Source organism: Delphinapterus leucas, chromosome 8 (assembly GCF_059928025.1).
Source record: "Delphinapterus leucas isolate spDelLeu-1000000601 "Yukka" chromosome 8, BTC_Dleu_Yukka2, whole genome shotgun sequence".
Taxonomy (NCBI): domain Eukaryota; kingdom Metazoa; phylum Chordata; class Mammalia; order Artiodactyla; family Monodontidae; genus Delphinapterus; species Delphinapterus leucas.
The window spans coordinates 62,848,085-62,873,681 of record NC_143136.1 but is presented as its reverse complement, the minus strand read 5'-3'; the positions used below and the strand labels follow the sequence as shown (position 1 = coordinate 62,873,681).

Sequence of the window (25,597 nt, the reverse complement as noted above, 5' to 3'; positions counted from 1 at the left end):
GAAGTTTTCAAAAATATGATATTATTTTCTGATTTCTTGGTCAGGTAAGATTTGGTGACCTCTCTTGCCTAAGTGTTTTTTGCCACTGCTTCAGTATAAAGAAACTTTGTAAGGAACTTTTGTCAAAACATTAACCCGCTTTTTCTAGAGTGAAAAAAGTGAGTGTGTAAAATCATTTAAAATAAGATGCAACTGTATGTACAACCGTAGACACATAGTACAACCAAGGGCTAACCTGAGTTTAATAAAGATCAATGAACAAAAGCTATAAATTGGTTTCTTCATTTAAATAGGAAAGGATTTTTACATTTTTAAGGGATGGGGTTATAATAACCTATATTGGGGGAAAATGTTGCTTGAAAAATGTGTACAGGTCAAAAAAATGCAGCTAGGAATATTGTTTCAATAGTTTTTCAAGCAAAACAGACTATAAAATTGCCAATTAGTAAGGAATAATCTCAAAACGTCAAAACACTGTGTTTGCATCTGACTCATTAATCTTTTCAGATGTTAGGTGTTACGTGTAAAGAGAAATGAGTCATTTATTGTTTAAACAAGGGAGCAGCTGTTGGTTTTTTCTAGTGTGTTAAAACCTTTAGTGGCCTCTATAAATGGAAAGAGTCAATGAGCTCTTCTCTCAGCTGTTGTTTTAGCAGCTGACAGTACCATTGACTTCACCGTGATGTAAAATAAGGGAAAAAACTTTTACTGATGGATGGAGACCTTGAAGTTTAAAAATACATAATTCCCTGATCTGGGAGCATTCATTGATTCACTCAACAAACATTTATGGAGGACCCGTGAGGCCCTGTGGCTATAGCATTGAGCAAAACAAACCTCCCCCAAATCCCTGTCTTTATGGAGCTTATGTTCTTTTGAGCATGTTTAAGAATACCAACCTTTGAAATTACAGGATTTTTACAGCCCCACTGAGTTTTTAAAAATGTGAGAATATAATTTTGTAATAAAATATTTCATGAAGAAGTATATGATGCTATTTGTATGTAAACAGGATCAATTTTTTTTCAAGTCATGCTTTCTGCATCCCATAATTAATATGGTGTGTTCTATTATAATCAACAATTTAAATTATGATTCTAGTCATATACTTTTTTTGTGTGTATATAAAGCCTGTTTTTCAAATTATACCAGGAATGTAGCACTTCATCCTGATTTTGCTATGTTCTATTGATTACATTGTTCTCATGGGGTTACAATACATCTGTTCTATTTTTTAAATTTTTATTTAATGAAAGATCAACACAAAACCACAGAATATCTTTAGTGATCATACTGTATGTGTGTAGATTTTTTCTTTCCCTAGGGCCGACTTTTAACCTTTTTTTTTTCTTGTCTTAATGTTTGCCACATCAAATCCTTTGTAGAGCAAGGCAGGGTGTGAACAAATTAAATAATTTCATAATTTAATTCAATACTAATTATAGTTTTTCCACTTAAAAATACCGATAATTTGGAATGTCTTAGAAAATAGCAGTTTCTCTGCATTTATTTTCAATCATGATGGGGGGATATTATTATTTTAAAGGTTTTTTTTCCAAAAAAAATCTATAATTATAGTACCTAAGTAGAAGTCTTTGTTTCCTACTTCTAAAAGAAGATTATATATCCCACTGTTTTGAGTAGAAAATAAAAATTTGTAGCAGTTATTGGAAAGGGGATCTTGCTTATGAGTATCCAAATGAACTCAGCTCATATTCTTGAACTTTGCATCATTAATTCAGATAGCCAAGTAGCTTGCCACTAGACCATTTTTAGCGGACTGACTCATTTTTATGATTCAGTGTTATGTTAGTTTAATAAGCATTTTCTTGTGGTAGCCTTTATTAGCATATCTTCTAATGCTTTATGTATTTTAAAGCTTTCCACTTCATTTAAATCTCTTGTTTCTTAGCTGTTTCCTTAGTGATTAAAAGTTCCAGTTGTTCCTTTCAATCTGTAACAGCTGCAAGAACTCTTCTTTCCAAACTAGCTCTCCTAAATTCCCTTGTTAGAGTTGGTATCTATATTTAGCTGGTGGGATTAAATTGCAAAGGCTTCAGGCTGGGCAAAGCACACTGATCTGCCTTTTTACTGCTAGACCTGTGTGCTGTGAGGAGCTAAGGCCTTAGTGTCCCCTTCCTTACCCAGGTTACTCACAAAATGGATTCCCAGCGGGAACTTGCAGAGGAACTGCGGCTTTACCAATCCACCCTTCTTCAGGATGGTCTAAAAGATCTCCTGGATGAGAAAAAATTCATCGATTGCACACTAAAAGCAGGTGACAAAAGTCTTCCTTGCCACAGATTGATTTTGTCAGCTTGTAGTCCTTACTTCCGTGAGTATTTTTTATCTGAAATTGATGAGGCAAAAAAAAAGGAGGTAGTACTAGATAATGTGGATCCTGCTGTACTGGATTTAATCATTAAGTACCTGTACTCTGCCAGTATTGATCTCAACGACGGAAATGTGCAAGATATTTTTGCATTGGCCAGCCGCTTTCAGATCCCCTCTGTGTTCACTGTCTGCGTTTCTTATCTTCAGAAAAGACTTGCTCCTGGTAACTGTCTAGCTATCCTAAGATTAGGACTTCTTCTTGACTGCCCGAGACTCGCCATCTCTGCCCGTGAATTTGTGTCTGATCGCTTTCTACAGATTTGTAAGGAAGAGGACTTCATGCAACTGTCTCCACAGGAGCTGATCTCAGTCATTTCCAATGACAGCCTAAATGTAGAAAAGGAAGAAGCTGTATTTGAGGCAGTGATGAAATGGGTGCGAACAGACAAAGAAAACAGGGTTAAAAACCTTAGCGAAGTGTTTGATTGTATCCGTTTTCGCCTTATGACAGAAAAATATTTTAAAGATCATGTTGAGAAAGATGATATAATTAAAAGCAACCCAGAACTCCAGAAAAAAATCAAAGTTCTCAAAGATGCCTTTGCAGGCAAACTCCCAGAACCTAGCAAAAACACAGAGAAGGCTGGGGCTAGTGAGGTGAATGGTGATGTTGGTGATGAAGATTTACTTCCTGGTTACCTGAACGATATTCCCAGGCATGGAATGTTTGTCAAAGACCTCATCCTCTTGGTTAATGACACAGCTGCAGTAGCTTATGATCCCATGGAAAATGAATGCTACCTTACTGCACTGGCTGAGCAGATCCCCAGAAATCATTCCAGCATTGTTACCCAGCAAAATCAGGTGTACGTGGTAGGAGGCCTCTATGTGGATGAAGAAAATAAAGATCAACCTCTACAGTCGTACTTCTTCCAGGTAAGGAAGGATATTTTCATATATGTAGAGACATAAAGGAAAGGCTGTTAGTCCCCATCTAGTTAGCTGACTTGTGAATTGTTCAGGCTGCTTGTATTTTATTCTACTTGATGTGCTATTCCAGTCCCTTGAATTTTCATTACTTGGAGGGCTGACAAATATTTGAATCAGTTAACTGCTTGTTAATATTTAACGTTTTGGTAAAGAATGAGGTTCTATTAATATTTAATAAACGTTTTGGAAAAGAATGAGGTTCTAATTAATGTATAAGTGATGGCTCACAATTTTCTTTATGCACTTTTACCCAAAATGTCATGTTTATAGTTGATTGTGACTGTAACCCTTTAAAGTCCAGTATTTTAGTAAAAACGAAATTTAATCTTGTGTCCTCTTTCTGAAAAACAGGTTACTGTATTTCCCAAAATCAAAGTACTTTACACATTACAAAATGTTATAATTGATCAGATTTTCTACCTTCTTCCAAGTTTCCTTGAACTCATTTGAAGTTCCTGGAGGTAGCATTTCATCTCTTATTTATGGTTACTGCCTAAAATATACTTTTGTTGAAAATGAAAAGAACTTGTATACATATTTTACATGCTTTGGATTACCTTCTAGGAAACACTGTCTACACAAGTGTCACTCATTTGGATTAATTGTATTTGGAAATATTTATTTATGATAAATGATCAAATTTATTTGGATCAGAGTTGTACTTAGACATATTGGCAACTTAATCTGTATTATGAAACCATAGAAGTTTCCAAGAAAACACACCCTCCTAAACTAACACTCTTTGTAGTTTGTTTGAAAGGAGTTCGTTTCATATTATCAACACATTATATTTACCAGTTTATGAAGGAATCAGTGGCTTAACCTTCATCTTTAGTAATGTCAGTACCAGTACTTTGTAGCTTACAGATAGTTCAAAAGAGTTTGTTTAGGTCATGGCTACTTATGGCCTGGGGTTTATGGGCACTTGAGTTGGAAAGGCCAAAGACAAGCATGTGTAGAATGTCATACCACAGTCACTGAATGCTTTCAAAGTGTGTAACATACGATGCATTTATAAAGCACACTTTTTTTTTTTTTTTTTTTGCCGTACGTGGGCCTCTCACTGTTGCGGCCTCTCCCGTTGCGGAGCACAGGCTCCGGACGTGCAGGCTCAGCGACCACGGCTCACGGGCCCAGCCGCTCTGCGGCATGTGGGATCTTCCCTGACCGGGGCATGAACCCGTGTCCCCTGAATCGGCAGGCGGACTTTCAACCACTGCACCACCAGGGAAGCCCTAACGCACACTCTTTAACCAGCTTTTTCTAATCTTGAAAAATGTAATAATGTTAATCACGGTTCTTAATTTTCCAAGTTCCATTAAAGAATGTTAACTATGAAATATGATTACAGCTTCTATTTTATTTTTATAAGTATTTGAATGTGGGCCAGAAAATTTCCTAAGCCCTAATTTTAAATTCAGATAAATTTCAGGAAGGGTAAATTCAATTGAAAAGGCAATAATTTTATCTAGGAAGTAAAAATGACATCAAAATACAGACAGACAGATACCTGGAAATCATAGACCCAAAGAATACTTAATAGCCTTATCTTTATTCTCTTCCATCCTGTTACTGCCCTTGCTTTTATTGACACAGCCTCTCATTTCTGAAACCTGCTTGATGTTGTTCCTTTTGGCTACAAAAGGTTATACAAAGTTGAAAGGGTCGACTCCCTGTCATTTCCCATGCCTTGCTCCTTCTAAAAGGCACAAATAGTGGGACAAGATGCCAGGATAAAAACACCTGACTGTAAAAGAGGGTTATGACTCACAAGAAAATATATGTATGAGAATCTCAGGCTTTGTATTTTCTGCTTGGTCACCTCTGTTTAAAATGTATTAAGTTAGGATTCATATGACCTTTGATTGTATACTAGAATTAGATTATGAGAATTTTTTTACCTAGGTAAGAGCCGGTTTTTTCCATAGACTTAATAGTTTCATCAAATCTTTGAACACCACATCTTAAAGTAATCTAGGTCCAAACTCTAATTTTAAGGGTGAGAAAACTGAAGCCAGAGAGGTTAAATAGCTTGACAGCTCATCTGTAAAAAAGCCTGGCAGGCAGTCTGCTGTCTCATCTGCTGTAGGAAGTGCCCTATCCGGGGTAGTATGGGAATGTAGACAGTATTGTGTAGTGTGGGCTGTAAACCCTCCGGTTTGGGATCATGATGGCTGCTGTTCCCATTATAAAAAGACAAACTATGAATTTGTATAGCTTGCATCAAGTATCACTTAAAAGCTCTGTGAGTTTGTACAAATTATTTAAACTGTCTGTACCTCAGTTTCCTCATATGTAAAATGGAGAAAATAAAAGTCCCTATCCTGGAGGACTAGATGCGATTATCTGTGTCAAGCATTTAGTATGAAGCCTATCACAGAGTAAAAACTCCATAAATGCTCATTATTACTGGTACTATACTACATACCACTTTCTTGATAAATAATTTTTTTTCAAGAAATTTGAAAACAGGGTTTCCCTGGTGGCGCAGTGGTTGAGAGTCCGCCTGCCAATGCAGGGGACACGGGTTCGTGCCCCGGTCCGGGAAGATCCCACATGCCGCGGAGCAGCTGGACCCGTGAGCCATGGCCGCTGAGCCTGCACTCCGCAACGGGAGAGGCCGCAGCAGTGAGAGGCCCGCGTACCGCAAAAAAAAAGACAAACAAAAAAAAACATTAGTGATCACAGTCTGAATGTTGAAATTTGTGACTGCAAACTAACAGTGTATGTGTGGGGGTCAAACCGGTCATCTCTGCTAGTTTTAAATAGTACTTTGCTTTAACCAAGGTTACTAGACCAGATAGAGATAGGCTTCCATAGGGACCCCTCCCTATACCACAGACTTTAATATCTGCATCTATCCTTGGTATCCAATTATTCTGGGTTTTATTCCTTTTTCTTCGACTGCATAGAAGTAGCACCAGAGAGGACAACAAATCTGTGAATGTGCACCCTCAGAAAGCAGTTTTCTTGTGCTTTGGTGTCCTAAAATGCAAAGTGGAAAATCTTAAAATTACCAATAGTAAGTGCTAAAGCTGATGCCAGCCATATCAGAATCACCTATCCCAGAGCGTGGGCTCTTGGAGCGCTGTCTTAGGCTTGTAGAACCGGCAGTAGCAAAAAAAAGCAAAGTTACTTCCTAATATAAACGAGAGAGAGAGAGAAGGGTATTTTAAATGACTCCCCGAAAAAGGCTAGGAAGTTATAGGCTATAACACCTGCCTATATCCGAAGTAATAAAGTGAAGCATGGAGAACCTAAAAATGTTGAAGGAAAGAAAAATAATGCCTAGTGCCCCAGCTGTCTGTGAACTGAGTGACAGGTCCAGCTGTCCCGGGCGCCAGCTTGGGAGCATGTTAAATATAGCATGCGGGGTTCAGTCACATACTGTGACCCTCTTTTTCCCCAGTGTCCTAAAAGTATTATGAGTCCTTGTTCAAACCTGAACAAGGCAACATGGGAAGAAAATTTGACAAGAAATCTCACAGTTCTTAACTAATCTATGTGAGTATTTTATTTTCTCTTTCTTCAAGTTCTGCAGGTTTGAGTACTTTTAGCGATTTTGGTAGGCCAAGTAGCTTTTCTCATTTTTCTCAGTAATTCAAAGGTAAAATATGATCCTTTTGGGGTTGTAGTTTTACTTTTGAGAACTTTGACTATCTCAATGAATTCTAAACAACAAAGTATAGCATATTTTTTGGTGCATCTGTAACAAGCTCCACAATTCCTCATATATTCTTTCTTTCAGCTTGATAATGTAGCATCTGAGTGGGTTGGACTTCCACCTCTGCCTTCAGCCAGGTGTCTCTTCGGTCTGGGAGAAGTAGATGACAAAATCTATGTAGTTGCAGGCAAAGACCTTCAAACAGAGGCTTCACTGGATTCAGTATTGTGCTATGATCCCGTGTAAGTTGGCATGACATTCTCGTTTCCTAAGCATTCAGGTATATGAGTGCCTATATCAAAATCATAATTTTAGAACCTGAAGTTCACTGAAAGCATATAAATTCTATCTTCTGATTTTAGGGCGGCCAAATGGAATGAAGTTAAAAAACTTCCTATCAAAGTCTATGGCCATAGTGTGATTTCATATAAGGGGATGATATATTGTCTCGGAGGAAAGACAGATGACAAGTAAGTACCCTGACATCTCCTTATGGTTTATATCCAAGTGATTTTTTTATTACAAGGGTTCCTTCCTGTTTTCACTTGAATCTACATGCTGAAATAGGACTTGGTTCTCACCCATAACATTTTGAGAGTAAAATTTCAAAATAAAATTTTGAAAAGTTATTGGAGGATATTTAAAATGATTGATGAAGGAAAACTGTATACAGTTTTAAAGTTGCTAAAGTCAATTTCTGTATGCCCAGCATATTGCTAAGAACAAACATAATATCTCCATCATAAGCATTCTTACAGTGGAAAAGCAGCATTTAGGAACATAATCAAGCCTTTTATTTGGCTAATTTATAATTATATTTTACTACATTAAAACCAGTGGGCTTTTTATTCATTTAGCCATAAGTAGATAAAAATTAAGTGTATCTCTTTAATATAATATTTTAAATATAACTATTAAAACAATAGTGCTTAAAAATCATGGATTTGTACTTTACATTCATCAGAGAGAATTTAGATAGTTGAGTTTGAAACTGGTGACTGGGGACTGAAAAGGGGGCAGTTCTTTCCTCAGCAATGTTTCACTTATTTACTCCTGGACAAGTGATATTCAAAATATTTAACAACTGGTCACAAACAGGCACTGATCAAACAGAATAGATATACCTGATATACCCAGTAGCACCCAGTCTCTTATGAGAAAAAGAGGGTGAAGTTTCATATAACTTGCTTTCTAGGTACTTCTCAAGGGATAGGTAATTAGGAAAGAGATCTTATACCCCCAAGGGAGAAGTGAGTGTAGAGTGCTCCAGAAGTCACTCAGTTAAGCCAGTAGCCTGTCTGGTAAAATGAAGATTTTTAGCTTCAATAGTGAGAACAAATTTCCTGCCCCTGAAAACTCTGCCTAATTTGGCTTGTATCATTTACCCAGTTTGTTCAAGAGATGCCCAATCCTGGAAAGGGAGTCAGAATTAAGAATTTAAGGGCAAAGCAGGAAAGGAGAGTAAAATATGGAAATGTGCTAGAATTAAAGAACTGTATGTTGTGCAGTTAATAGTTAATGACTATTACTCAATTAAAATGACATATATTACAGAAAATATGATTTTTAAAAGCAAAGGGTTTTTATACAGTCTGTCCATATTCAAAGATAATATATTCTGAAATTTTGATGTCCTCCTTAATGCCAGATATTCCCGTCAAATAAACATTTAAAGGAAGGCCATATTATAAACACACTCAGAGCAAAATCTTGTTTGGAACATTTTTCCTGAGTAATAGAATGGAAAATCTGTATTAAGCAGTGTTATGACTGGAAACATAGTGACTCCACCAAATGATTTAAATTGTTTCCTTCAAGTAGTATTAGTAACTAGGAAATTGATGTGTCAGTAAGAAGCATGCAGGTATTGTCAGTAAGAATACATTAATCTTCAAAATATGATTAACCAAAACAACATTGCGGGCTTCCCTGGTGGCGCAGTGGTTGAGTCCACCTGCCAATGCAGGGGACACGGGTTCGAGCCCTGGTCCGGGAAGATCCCACATGCTGCAGAGCAACTAGGCCCGTGCGCCACAACTACTGAGCCCACGTGCCACAGCTACTGAAGCCCACGTGCCTGGAGCCCGTGCTCCGAAACAAGAGAAGCCACCACGTGAGAAGCCCGTGCACAGCAACGAAGAGTAACTCCTGCTCGCTGCGACTAAAGAAAGCCCGCGCAGCAACGAAGACCCAATGCAGCCATAAATAAATAAATAAAGTTCCCTTTAAAAACAAACAAACAAACAAAAAAACCCAGAACATTGCTTGACAAATGCCAAAGTCAAGAACTTTGAAAAGAGTCATTACCTAAAATAAGCACTGAATTATACTAGTTATCGCCACTGCCTTTGAAGAACATGATTTTGGATCGTGTTCTTATGGAGGAGTTTTAAGATAATACTCATAGTCATATATTAGAGGAAATGCTTCTACTCCAGATATCTGGTCTTTTATAAAACTAAAAAAAATTGTCCTCACAAAAAGTTGAGATTTTGTTTGGTTGCTTTTTGGCTTTACCAAATATATCCGGTTAATCAATTCTTATTTGGAATTCGAACTCCCATCAGTAAATTATGGAATCATAACAACATACTAAGAAGGATAATTCAGGTAAGTCCAGGTTTTTCTGGTACCATTTAGCATATAAAATTGTTTTCATCACTCATCAGCTCAGATGACTAGTTGTCTAATCTTTAGTCCCAGATTTCTTAAAATGCATTGGTATATTAGTGGTAGACTAAAATAAAATGAGCCATCATATTGCAGTTACATTTAAAATAGGTACATTCACACCTAGTTATTTCTTAAGTTAACTGATTCATTCTTAGGATATTCAGATAATGAAATGAATAAACGTTTTTGTTACTGAGGCACAATAAAGGGTTTATGAATTTTTGTTAACTCTATTGTGTATTGAATTTAGTAGCAGATAGGATTAAAATCTACTCTGCCTGGGCCTCTAGGCAATTGCCAAAAGTAAAGGACCCTACCTTCCAGTAGTATAATTAAGATTTAAAATAGCTTTAGTCCTCATATTTGGAATTGTCCTTTGCTTGGTGATATATGTTCAGATTAAGAATTTTCCTGATCCTCACTATACTACATATTTCAAACGAGAAGCAAAGGTAAGTGATTAGTGAAGTTGCTTCTTTCAAAAGAGAAAGCTTCTAAAAGGACCATTTTGTTGTATTTTATGTTTACAGAAAGTGTACAAACAGGATGTTTACCTACAACCCCAAAAAAGGAGACTGGAAAGATCTGGCTCCAATGAAAACCCCTCGTTCCATGTTTGGAGTGGCAGTCCATAAAGGCAAAATTGTGATTGCTGGAGGTGTCACTGAAGATGGTCTTTCAGCTTCAGTTGAAGCTTTTGACCTCACCACCAATAAGTAAGCTGCCATCTCTTACTACAGAATATGAATCACTATATGTTTTAATTTCTAACTTTGGATAAAAATTAAGCTTTGCAATTAGGACATGGGGAGAAGAGGCATGAGAGGACCGCGTACCGGAAAAAAAAAAAAAAGGGTTTGGAGATTTCTTGAGACACTATGGAGATCAGAGTTTTAAAAAATTTGTATTAGCATTCAAATGAAATCCAACACAGTAGGGCCTAGGAGCCCTAGAACTTCCCCCCAAAACTCCACTATTTTTTTTTTTTGGCCACACTGCACAGCATGTGGGATCTTAGTTTTCCAACCAGGGATTGAACCCGTGCCCCCTGCAGGGGAAGCACAGAGTCTTAACCGCTGGACCGCCAGGGAAGTCCCTCAAAGCTCCACTATTTATGGCATACAGTTTGATAACCATTGCTGAAGGTGCTAACTAATGAAGGTGAAGTATTCTTGGATTGACATATTGAGGGCTTTAAAATCTAATTTGGTTACATCTTTCAAATAAAGGAATATTTAGATATTTTCCAGTAGCAAATTTAATCTTCTAATTTTGGATGTTTATGCTACTTGAAGTTTTTAATTATAATTTCCTATAATTGTTCGGTAAATACATTTGGCATTTTTTAAAGTTTTACATTAACTGTATCCTCAATAATTACTAGGTGGGAAGTAATGACTGAATTTCCCCAAGAAAGAAGTTCCATCGGTTTGGTCAGCCTGGCTGGATCCCTGTATGCCATTGGTGGTTTTGCCATGATTCAGCTGGAGTCTAAAGAATTTGCACCCACTGAAGTCAATGACATATGGAAGTAAGTTTTCTTCACCCCAATTTTCTGAACCAAATATTAAATCAAATAAGATAAAACAATTTTGAATAGGAAGCCAGACTTTCCCAAAATGTGCAGGCTCAGCGGCCATGGCTCACGGGCCCAGCCGCTCCACGGCACGTAGGATCTTCCCGGCCCGGGGCACGAACCCGTGTCCCCTGCATCGGCAGGCGGACTCTCAACCACCGCACCACCAGGGAAGCCCTGTATGCTACTTCTTGATAGTAAACTAAACACTCTTTGAACCTGTTGAACTTTTACACATTGCCACTTACTTAATCAAGTAAGTGGCTTCTAGTTAGCTGTGAGCTTGGGAAAGAACTTATCAGGGCCTATTAATCAGAAATTGAGAGTTGGACAACTGATCCTTTAAGCTCCCTTCCAGCTTTAAAAGTGTAATGAACGCTCTAGGCATCCAGTAGAGCAAAGGCTTCCAAACCACTTACCTTTCTCCCAGAGAGTACTTTATTTCCTAAGAAGACAGAGTCTGGAATAAACACTTAAACTCTTGAGTTTTCCATAATTCATTAACTCTATTTTGAATCTAATTTAAATATTTTTCCAATTTTCTGAGGATTCAGTTATAAAAGCTTTTTAGAAAAGTGAAAAGTAGCAATCCACTTGACCTCCAAGATAGGTGCTGGGTAGGTCTCCCAAGTATAACACTTGCAGTTGTTACTCAATTGAACTATTTTACAGTTAAGCTTAAAATGAATGTATTTAAAAAGGTGTGTGTGTGTGTGTGTGTGTGTGTGTGTGTGTGTGTAGTTTACCATAGTTTCTAATGCAGTGAATGTCACGTAGAGGACCAGTGTATCCAGAAGTCTTGAGAGCAGAAGTGTAACTTGTGTCATGGAAGAAAGTCACATTGTAACATAGCTGGGGCAGGGCATACCGTGTGCAGACATCTGGTCACTATCAGGTCACCACATGTGCTGTCTTCAGCCCAGGCACCATGCTTGCTGATCTAAGTTTACAGGAGGTAAATCTCAGTTGCCTGAGGTGAGCATGAGTTCATGCTGTATACTCATCCAGAAACTGCCAGACTTACGCTTTACCTGTCAGTTTAAAGGCCAGCCCCACTCCCAAGTCTGGATGCCCTTACCTGGCCTGTCACCAGATTGTCCAGAACCTTGGTACTCGAAGTATGGTCTGTGGACCAGCTGTGTTGGCATCTCCTGCGAGCTTCTTAGAAATGCGGAATCCCAAGCCCCAACCCAGACCTACTCAATCCGAATCTTAATTTTAACAAGATTAGTGGGTGATTTGCTTACACATTTAAGTGTATAAGTACAGCTTTGGAAGAGTGATCAGTGAAGGCATAACACTGAGCCTGAGAGTGAAAAGTAGGTAACATTTGTTCTATACCTGAACCAGTACATGCCTTATTCCCAGCTGGTAAACTGGAAGGCTGAAAGGCTGGCAGCTTAACCAAACAATTATTTTGTGCATCAGACATCATTTCCTTATGTTGCTGTAACAGTAACTAACTGTGTAGGGGGCAAGAAAAAGTGGCTATAAAAGGAAGTTAACTGGGACTTGCCTAGTGGCGCAGTGGATAAGAATCTGCCTGCCAGTGCAGTGGGACACGGGTTCGATCCCTGGTCCGGGAAGATCCCACATGCCATGGGGCAACTAAGCCCGTGCGCCACAACTACTGAGCCTGTGCTCTAGAGCCCGCGATCCACAACTACTGAAGCCCATGCACCTAGAGCCTGTGCTCCGCAACAAGAGAAGCCACCGCAATGAGAAGCCCACGCACCGCAGCAAAGAGTAGCCCCTGCTCGCCAAAACTAGAGAAAGCCTGCGCACGGCAACAAAGACCCGATGCAGCCAAAAATAAATAAATAAAATAAATAAATTTATTTAAAAAATAAAGGAAGTTAACTATTTCCTTTCTTCCTCCAAAAAAGAGGGAAGAAGATAAAGAAACTGGAAATTTCCAGCGGAAGAGGTTAGACCTAGCAAGAGGATGAGATGGGAAAAGACTGGAAAGCAGCAGAAAAAAATATGAAATAATGGAGGGCTGGGAAGGTTAGGGTTTTTGGAAAATGGGGATGGGTACTAAGAGTGAATAGGCAGTGATTCTTAACCCTGGCTGCTTTTATTTATTTATTTTTTGGCCGCACTGCGCGGCATGTGGAATCTTACTTCCCTGACCAGGGATTGAATCCACGCCCCCTGCATTGGGAGCGTGGTGTCTTAACCACTGGACCACCAGGGAAGTCCCCTGGCTGCTTTTAAAATATACCAGTGCCTGGGCCTTCATGCAGACCAATTAAATCAGTTTCTGCAGGCAGGGCCTGGGCATCACTAGTTCTTAAAACCTTCCAGGTGATTCTAATATGCAGCAAGCCTTGAGAAACACTGATGTTAAGGAATGGTGCTATCAGCCGAACACCACATGAGCCACTCTGGATCCTAATGGTGATCAAAAGCCAAGCTACAGGCTTCCCTGATGGCACAGTGGTTGAGAGTCCGCCTTCCAATGCAGAGGACATGGGTTCGTGCCCCGGTCCAGGGGGATCCCACATGCCGCGGAGCAGCTGGGCCCGTGAGCCATGGCCGCTGAGCCTGCGCGTCCGGAGCCTGTGCTCCGCCGCAATGGGAGAGGCCACAACAGTGAGAGGCCCGCGTACCGCAAAAAAAAAGCCAAGTTGCTTCAACGGAATACTGCAGGAAAAGGAAAGTACAGCATCTCCTGGTAATTTTAGCAGAAGGGATTCTGATTATGGTTTATTTTTGTGATTAAGGCAGTGCTTCTCAAAACTGCTTGCTCATTGGAATCACCTCGGGAACTTCAAAAAGCACCGACGCTGCCTCTGTTCCCCTCTATAGATTGTGACTTAATTGACCTGGGATTTAGTTTGGGCTTTGGAACTTCCAAAAGATCCCCAGATGATTCTAATGTGCAGACAAACTTCGGAATCACTGGATTTGGGAAAGGCAAGAGGAGGGGGTATTCATCGTTATCTGCTTGGCGGTAAAATTTTAAATTTAGGTACCGGTATTTTCCATTTAGGTAATAAAATCTGGGGCAATAATTCTCAAACCTTGCTGCATATTAGAATCACTTTGGGAACTTTAAAAAAGTCAATCTCTAGGGGTGGGACCCAGGCATCAACATTTTAAACGTCTCCAGGTAGTTCCAATTTGCGAGTCAAGTTTGAGAACCAATGATCTGCAGTGGTTCCCAAGGCAGCATCAGCACCACCTGAGTACTTGTGCAAATCTTTAGTCCTCACCCCGCAGACCCACTGAACCTCTGGGGGTAGGGGCCAGCAAACTGTGTTCTAACAAGCCCTCCAGGTGACTTTGATATGCGATAAGTTGAAAGCCACTGACCTACAGAGAAGTGGCTACCCACTTGCCCTCAACTTCCTAGTGAATTCACACATGCAGAGATGAAAATAACAGTGTACTACATTCTAAATCTATAGACCTTCTTACTGTGATGTAAAAAATAATTTCCATTTCTCATATTTTTTCTTGAAATCATTCCATTATGTAGGACTGACCAAGCTGAAAGTAAAAAATATAACTGCCAGGAAGCAAATGCTTTTAGGTCTCATTTAACCTCAACCTCCTATTGCTTAAATGTGGTCACTTTTTCATTAGATCATTTAAAACTGTTCTTTATCTTTTAATTTGTTGCTCCAAATTTTATATAGATAATCAAGGTTCTTTTCCTGATTAGTGGTAAAATATTTTTTGTCTATTTTTCCCTACATAAAAATCACTCAGTGCACAGTACAGCTGTATAGCTGTTAAATTTGGACCATTGATGTAAGTCAGATAGGCATCAGCTAATTTTAAAATTATTTTAAATCTCACTCACTCCTTGTAGAATGATTTGGGAGTATTTCCTACATGCCAAGTATTGATAGCTTCTGGAGGAGGGAAGATAGCAATGTGAATAAGATATATGTACTTTTGAGCTTGTTGAAGACATAAATATAGGGGAAAAAATTAAAATAGAAGGATAATTGTTATAACGGATACCATACAAAGGACACTGTGAGAAATGAAGAGAAAACAACAAACTGCTTGAGGAAGGTGAGAAAGGCTTCAGAAAGAAAGCAGTGTTTAGGAGTTTCTCATGCAGAGATGGCATTCCAGGCATCAGGCAGAGGAAAAGCACACAGGTCTCAAAGGAACCCAAGTTGTCTGTATCTTTATAACCCTGAATATTCAGAGGGGACAACCAGTTCTTACCTAATGTCAAGTGCAAGAGTAGTACTCACACAGGACAATAAAGGGGAAAGAGAATGGCTTCTTACAGAGTGACCACTAGTGTCATGTACCATGCTGAGCACTAGTGTATGGGAACAGCTGAAATCATAATCAAAGTGACTAACAGTCCCTGCTCTTCCCAGTTCTTACTCTTTGGTGACCTTGACTCATGGGGACCAGCCATCTTTAGCAGTCCAAAGGTGAAAGATTAATTGCCTGTCTGTTGCCCGTCATCTCTGGACGGTCTCTGATTCCCGCAGAAGGCTTAACTGCCTAAGCATACAGATTAAATACCATGCCAGTAATATGGGCATATGCTCAGAGAATGTGTACTTTTGGAGGAATTCAAGTGTTTGTTAGTCTGCAAGTCAGGTGCATCCTCCTCTGGGTAAAAGCCAGTAGGGTTTTCTCAGAGAACAACATTTGTATATTCAACACAGGGAAATCCATAGAACTATCTACGTAAAAACAACTTACTGATTGCTTTCTTTTTCTCCATCAGGTATGAAGATGATAAAAAAGAATGGGCTGGAATGTTGAAAGAAATACGTTATGCTTCAGGAGCTAGTTGCCTAGCAACACGGTTAAATCTCTTCAAACTGTCTAAGCTATAAACAAGAAGGTGAAAAACCATAATAGATAGGGAGGTGGTCTGTTTGGATAATAGGGCTTTAATTTATTGTTTTTAAAAAGGCTATACAGATTCATGTAGAAATTATTCACTATGTTATTGTCCAAGAGATTAGCAATGGGAATCAAAACCCCAAAGTTATTGAATCTTCAATGTAATGATCAGCGCTTAAAACCATTTTCTAAGAAATTAAATCTTAAATTGAACAGATTATTCCTTTTGTTAATCTGTCTCAATCAACTGTAAAGAAGCTTCCTAAATCTGAGTTTACTAATCCTTTCCTGTGCATTGTTGAGGTAACTTTACACTTGTTTTCTATTACAAATGAAATTGGAGAATGAAATATGTACATCTGCATTTTCTAAAAATGTTTAAAATAGCAAAAACCTTTCCTCATGCTTCAAGATATAACAAGAATCCTATGCATTATATAAAAGATTATATGCTGTAAGAAAACTTTGGAAATGCTATTTAAGGAGTATAATAAATGGGTCTCATTTAAATTTAAAAAAATTTTAAAATAATAAAATAATATAGTTCCTGCCACATAGTATGTACTCAAAGAATGAACTGTAAACTACTTAAGTTTCTTAAAAGCTACATGTCTTTTATATTAAGAATTTTAAACAATTTCCCAACTAGATAGTAGAGAAAGTAGTCCACTGTAAAATGTGTTTATTTTAATAGGTATTAATTGACCTAGAAATCAATTCTACATTATTTTTTAATTGAATCAAGCCACTTAATTAAAATAAGTCCAAATATGACACACCATGATAACTAATTTTCAGTAAAAACTATGATGATGATTTGCCTTCTCCAAATATCCGTTCTCTCAGGTAGTCCATTCGAGCATTCTTTGTTGACAGTGCCATAGAGTTCCATTCAAAATGAGGGATCTGTAAAATAAGTAATGTAGTCTGAATGAAAGCTCAAAAGCAGCAACAAAAAACATCAGGGAAGACCTCTAAGAATACTGAGAAGAGCTATAGGAACCCTAAGACATTAGTTTACATAAGCATAGCCTTTGAACCCTATTTGGAAGGTTGCCTTCTTCTTGACAACACCTGGAAGACCCTTTTCTGCTTCACAGCTCCTTTCATCCTCCTGTTCCTACAATACCAACAATCGACATTTTTTCCCATGTGCCTTTCTTATATTTATACACTAGACTTTTTCTCTTATAACTCCATCCATCTCCATAGTGCCTCTCTTTATTGTAAGATGAATATAAAAAGAGATATTCTAGAGACAATTTTTAAAATTATTTTTATTTACTATTCTTAAAAAAAAACAGAGGGTGTTCTATTTCAGAGAGATTTTAATATAGCTTTTTTTTAATATTAAAAAAAAGGTAATTGTACAACTTTCACCTTAAAAGGGGACACATGTAAAGTCAGTGTCTCTGGGTTTTTTAAAGGCTAATATTACTTAAGTATTTCATACCTGAATTACATGATAGCCCAAAATTTCCAAGTGTCGTTTTTTCATAGCAGATTTTCCTTTTAAATGAGGGATGTTTCTACAAAATGCTCTTGAATCCAAAAATTCCAAAGCTATCCTACATAAGATGAAAATAAATATTTACTTCTGAAATTGAGAAACTGAAAAATTATAAGCCTTTCAGGAACAAGGGTGCATCTTTATAAACTAAAAACCGCCAAATGAATAAATGAGTATACTAAGTTATTTTTCTACTTAAATTAGTAATTAATGACAAGTAATCCGATTCATTAGAATTAAACCAAATTATAGTAAGTATCTGCATGCTTTCATCTATTTGTTTCTTTGTCCAATACGTATTTATTATGCACCTACCATATGTAAGGCACTGTGAGGGATACAAAAATAAAAGGACACATTTTATAGTCTAACAAAGAACATATGATACATAGTATGTAACTGTAATGCAGTGTAGGAAGCAGCTATGTGCTATCTGAAAAGTAGAGAGGCATGGGAGGTCCAAAGAAGAAGACACTATTTATTTCCACTGAGGACAACTTGAAGGTTAGTGCTTTAGATATTGCTAGGCTTTGGACAATGAAGGATGGAGATTAAAGCAGAAAGCACAAGAAAAGCAAAGGTATGTGGGTAGCATGCATGAGATACATGAGGAGCAGATTCTAATATAAATAATCCTTGATAGGTGAGTTCATTAAATCGTGCCAAATTTAACATTTAGATAACAAAATCTGAAACTAAGAAAGGTACTTTTCAGCTCCTGGTGGCAGTCTTGATCCAGCTATTTGAGTATTTAATTCCGAGTGTATTTTTGGTAGTTTTCCCAAAGTTGTATTATGGCTTCCATACGGAATAGGTTTTTTCCTTTTATCCAAGATACACTCAAAATCTATAAGAAAGTACAGGAACCAACAATATGAATTAGGTAAATTCTTATAGGTAAAATTTTAAGATATATTTTAAATATTTATACATGTATATAAAGACACACACACACAAACATGAAGAATGAGGTACCTCCCTAATTATCCAACTTATTTCATTTATTTATTTATTTTGGCCACACCATGCAGCATGCAGGATCTTAGTTCCCCGACCAAGGATTGAACCCATGCCCCCTGCAGTGGAAGCTTGGAGTCTTAACCAATGGACCGCCAGGGAAGTCCCTATCCAGCTTATTTTATATATATGATCTAGTCCAAGATCAAGATCACCTCTCTTTGAAAATCAATGAATAAAAAAATCAACCAGCAAGTATTACTAAACTATTATTTAGCATGGGGGCTATATTTAGCACTGCACTAAGCCAAATCACATTAAATTTCTTGGTCACAATTGGAGGAAGCAAAACCAACTCATCTGAAAATTAGTAAAGACAAAGATTGAAGCATGTATCCTGTCTTTCCTGTATGAACTGTACATAGGGTAACTAAACAGTTGACATAGGAAAGTTCTTTTTAGACAAATTCCAACTAATAAATGCAGAATGACAGATGTAGAATATCACTACTTTTCCACCCTTGATGAATAATGCATTTAGACAATAATTTTAATAGCTGCTAAAATCAGTAGGTGAAAAGCTGTGGGAAAGCTTCCTAACGGATAAGCTGACAACATATAAACACACTGATGAATCTTAATATAATAAAAAGGGGACAACCAGAATTGTATGTCTTCTGATAAGATGCAGTAAGAAGCACATACGACCTATGAAAAAGCTGGCCCAAAAAATGACCACTGCCACTCCTAAGCTAACCTGAATCTAATCAAGCCTCTATATCTAACTACTGGTTTACAGAAAAAATAGGGGATGCAGGAGCATGTTGAATGACACCACAGGGTTTCAACTGGAAAAGTCCAACAAACAGTAAAATAAAACATATAAAAGATAATTGAGACACTTGAACGTTGACAAGCTATATAATATTAAGAAATTATTATGAATAGTTGTAGAGGTGAAAATGATGGCACTGTGGTTATATATATCCTTTTAGATATACATTCTAAAATGATATATTATCTGTGATTTGCTTGAAAAAGATCAGGTGGGACTGTGATTAGTGAGTATTAATAATTTTTAATGCTGGATGAGGGTTCATTATACTATTCTACTCTTGAATATGTATGAAATTTTTACATAATAAAAACAATCATAAAAATGTATTTAAACCAAGAAAAATGAAAAAAGAAACAATGAATGAAAAGGAAGAAAGAGTAGGTTTAATTACCTATTCTTTATATATAAGGGAAACTGGGGCACTGAAGCATCTTCAAGTTAATTATCGAACATGAAATATACTTTTCTCATAAAGAAAATGAATTCTGGAGCTAGAATGCCTAGGTCATCCTGGCTTTGCCATCTGCCAGCTACATAACCTTGGGCAAACAACAATGTCTCTGGGCCTCAGTTTCCTTATCTATAAAATAGAATAATTTGCAAAACTTATAGGGATATAATAAGTTTATTATATATAAAACATAATATCTAACACATAATTAATATGTAACATAATAATATGTAAGTGTATCAATTACTGTTGTTGTCATATGAAATTACAGCATTGTTTGAAAGATGCACATACCAGCAAAAAACCTTAATAAATCACAGCATAGTCATTCAATGAAATATTATGCAGTCACTAAAAATAATGTATATTTGTTGGCATAGAAAAATATTCACAACATATAAACAAAGCTACAAACACTATAAAATAAGCCATTTTGGTTTTTAAAAAGTCAGAACTTTTTAAAGTACATATTGCTTGCACACATGAACATGTATTGCTTGTAAAATTAGAAAAAAAACAACAAATGTCATTAAAAATGAAAAAAAAGTCAGAAGGAGAAACATAGACACCAAAAGTAAAGAGTGTTTGTATCATGGGTGATTTTCCTTTTTGTTATCTGTCCTTTCTGGTTTTTCTATAAGCATGTATTACGTATCATATAAATGAGTGTTTTCTTCCAATCCTTAGTTCTTAATCATACTACTGTATTGTCTTAATTATACCATATCCTTATATACAAATATTACCAATTAAATCTTATTTTTAATGATCTATATATATTTTCACATAAAAATAAGCCTCTTGACAACATGAGGTACAAATATGAGTTGGCAATACAATGGGCTTGGGATATAATCTAGTTCCCCAACCAGGGATTGAAGCCATACCCCCTTCAGTGGAAGTGCAGAGTCCTAACCACTGGATCACCAGGGAATTTCCTGAAAATTTCCAAGATAACGAAAAAAATTTTTTTCAAGTTTTAAAATTCCAATTGATGAGATGATTCTGTTTAGTTTGGCTTTCTGAAAGTAGCTAATAACCTACCAAAGACTTACCTATTGTGTAGTAATAAGGTGTAAGAACAGAGGCTTTTACAAAATTGATTCCTCCTAGTACCTCTGCTAACATTTTATAAATCTGCTGTTGTGCTCCATTCATACTGCCAAAATCTTCAGGAAAATAAAAATAATTAGTTCACTTAAAATAATCAGCTTTTGAATGAAAATCATCCCATAATATTTCCAACAAGAGTTTCCATGTATTGTAATACCACCTGCAATAACACTAAATTCAGCACAAGTTCTTTGGCTCTCTACCAAAAGAGGTTTAGTGTCCTAAATACTAAGAAATACTTACAACACAAATTTCTCTACAAAATGGTTCCATTAAACAAGTTATGGCACTCTTGGGAACTCTGGTGTCACGGTTAGGTTTAACAATAAAAACAGTACACTACCTAATAATGTACTTTAGAATTAAGCTTTACTTTCTGACCCAAACAAAATTCAAACCTTTTTTATACTGCTGTTGACAGAAGCGGTCATGAAACCATGGAATCTGATATTCAGGACATTCCAAGCAGACTGCTCTATTTAATTCCATAAGACGAAATTGGACCTTCATATTTAGAGATGAACATAAAACTGAAATTAAAAAAATACATTAATAGACTTTGATAGCGTGAACTTAGCAAAGACGATTCATTTTTCACATTCATTTATCCCCATAATGGTTGTAACTTTTATTCTCATATTACAAAATCATTTCATTTGCATACACATGCTTTATATTTTTAAATTATTACATTCAGTGGGATGATCAGGACAAACACCTATGTTTTTCACTAATTATGAATATTAAAACTACATTTTAGGGGCTCCCCTGGTGGCGCAGTAGTTAAGAATCCGCCTGCCAATGAAGGGGACATGGGTTCGAGCCCTGGTCCAGGAAAATCCCACATGCCACGGAGCAACTAAGTCCATGCGCCACAACAACTGAGCCTGCGCTCTAGAGCCCACAAACCACAACTACTGAGCCCAGTGCCACAACTACTGAAGCCCGCGCGCCTAGAGCCCGTGCTCCGCAACAAGAGAAGCCACTGCAATGAGAAGCCCGCACACCGCAACGAATAGTAGCCCTGCTCATCGCAACTAGAGAAAGCCGTGCACAACAACGAAGAACCAAAGCAGCCAAAAATAAATAAACAAAATAAATAAAAACAAAAAAACTACATTTTAAAAAATACTACTAAAGAATATTCATTGACCTAATATTCCACATTTAGCAATCTATGCTAAGGAAACAAAGATGAGGGCAATGACTCATGTATAATAATCATTATTTATAGTAATGAAGAATTGGAAACAACCTACATGCTAACAAATTTTATTACTTCCTTATAATGGCAGATTCTATAGACTAAAAAATCATGACATCAAAAAATATTTAATGGCATGGAAAATTGTTCAAAATATAGTTCAATGACAAAAGTAACAGACAAAAGTGAACATATGTATAATTCAAATTTTGTTTTAAAATATATATAGGTATATAAACATACATATAAGGGCAGGAGACAGAAAAGAAATACTCCAAAACATTAAAAGTGGTAGTTTCACTTGGTGGTAAGATTATGAATAATCTTTTATTTTCTATTTTATACTGTTCTATAATCTAAATTTTCTACAATAATCAGGAAATACTTTTATAAACAGAAAAAAACCCCAGTATTAACACTTAAATGCTTTAGTATGTAGGTAGAGCTGAAACTTGGATATAAAATACAAGTGATAATTTATTAAAGTAAAAAATATATTACGCTTGCTTGTTGTAAAGCAAAAAGTTTATTGTTTTTTAATAATAATGTTTAACAAGTATATAGCAGTTTTTCTTTGAAAGTGTTTCTATGTATCTTATCACATTATTTTTAACTTTTTTCGCTTATGAAATTTACATACAGAAAAAATGCATAAAATCTATATGTATAGTTTAACACATAAAGAAAAATCATACATTTATCACCCACGTGAATAAAATACTCCTAAACAATAAAATATATATATATATATACATATATACATACGTTCAAGTTGAGAATCTAATTTGGCTAAGAATCTGATGTTAAAAATTGCCTTCAGTAGATCTTCTGAAAAATATTCACGTGTAGCCAAAGAGTAACCAAGAAACACTAACTTGAGAGGATCCAATATACCTAGGACAAGATTAAAAAAAACTTAAAATGTACAGCTGCTTCACATATACGTAATATATACTTTATTCAGGTAAAACCAGGTTTTAAAAAAATAATATAAACACAACCTTGACAAAATTAATCTATACTGTCACAAGTCCAGATAGTGGTAAAGTGGTTACCTCTGGGTGGGTGAAGAATGGGAATGAGGGCCGGGGAGAAGGGTACTATGCTAATATTCTATTTCTTGATCTGGGTACTGATTCCTTGGCTGATTCAATTTGTATAAATTCACATACTATATATATACTAAGAATATGTACACATTTCTGTGTTATTATTATACTTCCATTAAAAGTCTTTAAAATTGCCTTGAAAAGAGAAAGACTGAAAACAAAGAAAGGGTCAGCGGAGTATGTAAAAATAAGTGATCCCAGTCTCTATATACTGATAATATTGCTCAGAATGTGTGCAGAATCTAAGCACTTTACAAATATTAACTCATTTAAACCTCACTTCAGTGTAAAGTAGGAATGATTATTACCTCCGTTTTATAAACTGAGTGTACTGAAGCACAGAGAAGTTTAATGACTTGCCCCAAGTCACATGGTTAGCAAGTGGAGGGTGAGATTTAACTTGGAGAGTCCAGCTCTGGAGTCTGCACCACAGTCTTGTGCTACTCTCTAGGGCTCTCAGACCCCCAGGCTGGATACAGACATATATGAAGCTCAGGTCTCACTCAGTACCTCCTTCCTTACCTGTCAGCCAGCAACACGGTAAGTCACTCAGAGATAAGGCTTGAGGTTATTTACCGGATTTGCTTCATCCAAGAGATATTTTCTTTTTTTTTCTTTTTTTAATTTTTATTGAGGTATAGTTGACTTACAATGTTGTGTTAGTTTCTGGTATACAGCAAAGTGATTCAGTTATACATATACATATATATATTCTCTTTTTCATACTCCTTTCCATTATGGTTTATTACAGGACATTGAATGTAGTTCCCTGTGGTATACAGTAGGAACTTGTTTATCTACTTTACATATAGTATCAATTGTTTGTATCTGCTAATCCTAAACTCCTAATTTATCCCTCCCCCACCCCCTTTCCCCTTTGGTAACCATAAGTTTGTTTTCTACGTTGTGAGTCTGTTTCCATTTAGTCAATAAGTTCGTTTGTATCATATTTTAGATTCCACATATAAGTGATATCATATGGTATTTGTCTTTCTCTCCCAAGAGACATTTCTGATGAGAGGGAAGGGGTCCTCTAAAATGTGCTATTAGCAGCAATGTTCTTACAAAGGACAAAAAAAGATGTTAAATCTTTTCAATGTTTTGCTGAGTTTATTTAATAAAGCAGGATCAAGTCACAAACAAGGTTAATAGCGATGATCTCCACCAGCAAAATTGATCTGTCAAAACTAATGTTTATTCAAAATAAAAGTATTATTCCATTAGAATTTTGCTTATACAGGTCTCCAAGAATTTTCCAAACATTTTCCCAGTAAGTCTTAAAAAAAAATCAAAGCTGTACTTCTCAAACTCTCATCTCTTATATCCTTTATTTGAAGAAAAAAAAAAAAAGAATGTATTTTCATTTCCTTCTGATTGTTGACACACAACTGAACAACCAGGAGAGCATATTCAAAGTCTCACCTTTCAGTTTCAAGTCTCATCTTTCTATATATAGTTGTATTACTAAAAGGGGGTATATATGAATGCCACACATGTATACACCCATACATGAATAAACACATACATATCAGTCCCATTTTGTCTATTAGAGACACACAAAAATAGACATGGTTAGACACTATCTAGCATATAGACCCCACAAAAATGTAGCAAAGCCCATGAGCATCATACTGACATAATTAATATATTCATACTGGTCTCACACAGCCTAACTAGAGGTCTACAAGCCTAGAGAAACAATTCCTGCCCTAATATAGAGCCTAACACCTTATGCTGGATGTGGAAGCTCCCAGCTAAGTATTTGTTGCTTGGATGACAGAATAGGAATTTCTTACTCTCCAGGCAGAGCAAAAAGCTCTGCGGAAGCTGGTCTCTGGCTGTCTCTCCAACCTCTTCTCCTACCAACTCAGTCTCCCGCATTCCACTACTGCCACACTGAATCTACTGTTCCCGAAAGAAACCAAGCATGTTCTTACCTCAGGGCCTTTTGCACTTGCTTTTCTTTACCCTGGGATTCTCTTCCCCACCTATGGACATGAGTCAACCTCTCTTTTTTTTTTTTTCACATCTTTACCGGAGTATAATTGCTTTACAATGTTGTGTTAGTTTCTGCTGTACAACAAAGTGAATCAACCATATGTATACATATATCCCCATATCCCCTCCCTCTTGAGCTTCCCTCCCACCTTCCCTATCCCACCCCTCTAGGTCATCACAAAGCACCAAGCTGATCACCCTGCGTGATGCAGCAGCTTCCCACTAGCTATCTATTTTACATTTGATAGTGTATATATGTCAATGCTGCTCTCTCACTATGTCCTAGCCTCCTCTAACCGCCGCCGCCCCCCCCGTGCCCTCAAGTCTATTCTCTGCGCCTGCGCCTTTAT

At 36.8% G+C, this 25,597-nt stretch overlaps 2 protein-coding genes across 6 annotated transcripts in view; one reads left to right on the top strand and one right to left on the bottom strand.

Annotated features, from left to right (window-relative positions):
* Positions 1-81: 81 nt before the first annotated feature.
* KLHL41 (kelch like family member 41) lies at positions 82-25,597 on the top strand. The gene is made up of 6 exons (XM_022569986.2): positions 82-3,270; positions 7,073-7,230; positions 7,351-7,458; positions 10,192-10,377; positions 11,046-11,192; positions 15,946-25,597. The coding sequence occupies exons 1-6, from the start codon at positions 2,161-2,163 to the stop codon at positions 16,055-16,057; spliced, it is 1,821 nt and encodes a 606-aa protein (XP_022425694.1). The 5' UTR covers positions 82-2,160; the 3' UTR covers positions 16,058-25,597.
* FASTKD1 (FASTK mitochondrial RNA regulator 1) overlaps positions 13,115-25,597 on the bottom strand; it is a 47,094-nt gene continuing 34,611 nt past the window's right edge. For 2 of the 5 annotated variants that reach the window (XM_089916697.1, XM_022569979.2), the window contains 6 exons: positions 22,906-23,034; positions 21,335-21,466; positions 20,879-20,992; positions 18,286-18,424; positions 17,521-17,635; positions 13,116-16,973 (listed from right to left, as the gene is read on the bottom strand). In XM_089916697.1, the coding sequence (XP_089772823.1) occupies positions 16,872-16,973; positions 17,521-17,635; positions 18,286-18,424; positions 20,879-20,992; positions 21,335-21,466; positions 22,906-23,034 (731 nt within the window). In that variant the 3' untranslated portion in view covers positions 13,116-16,871. Of the gene's footprint in view, positions 16,974-17,520; positions 17,636-18,285; positions 18,425-20,878; positions 20,993-21,334; positions 21,467-22,905; positions 23,035-25,597 lie in introns of all 5 variants that reach the window. The other 3 variants (XM_030760494.2, XM_022569976.3, XM_022569981.2) reach the window with 2 other exon arrangements.

Bases quoted from the DNA above. Each gene is read 5' to 3' on its own strand.
- KLHL41 (XM_022569986.2), top strand. From the start codon at position 2,161: ATGGATTCCCAGCGGGAACTTGCAGAGGAACTGCGGCTTTACCAATCC. The intron at 7,231-7,350 runs GTAAGTTGGCAT...TTCTGATTTTAG, and splicing joins GTATTGTGCTATGATCCCGT to GGCGGCCAAATGGAATGAAG. The intron at 7,459-10,191 runs GTAAGTACCCTG...TTATGTTTACAG, and splicing joins GGAGGAAAGACAGATGACAA to AAAGTGTACAAACAGGATGT.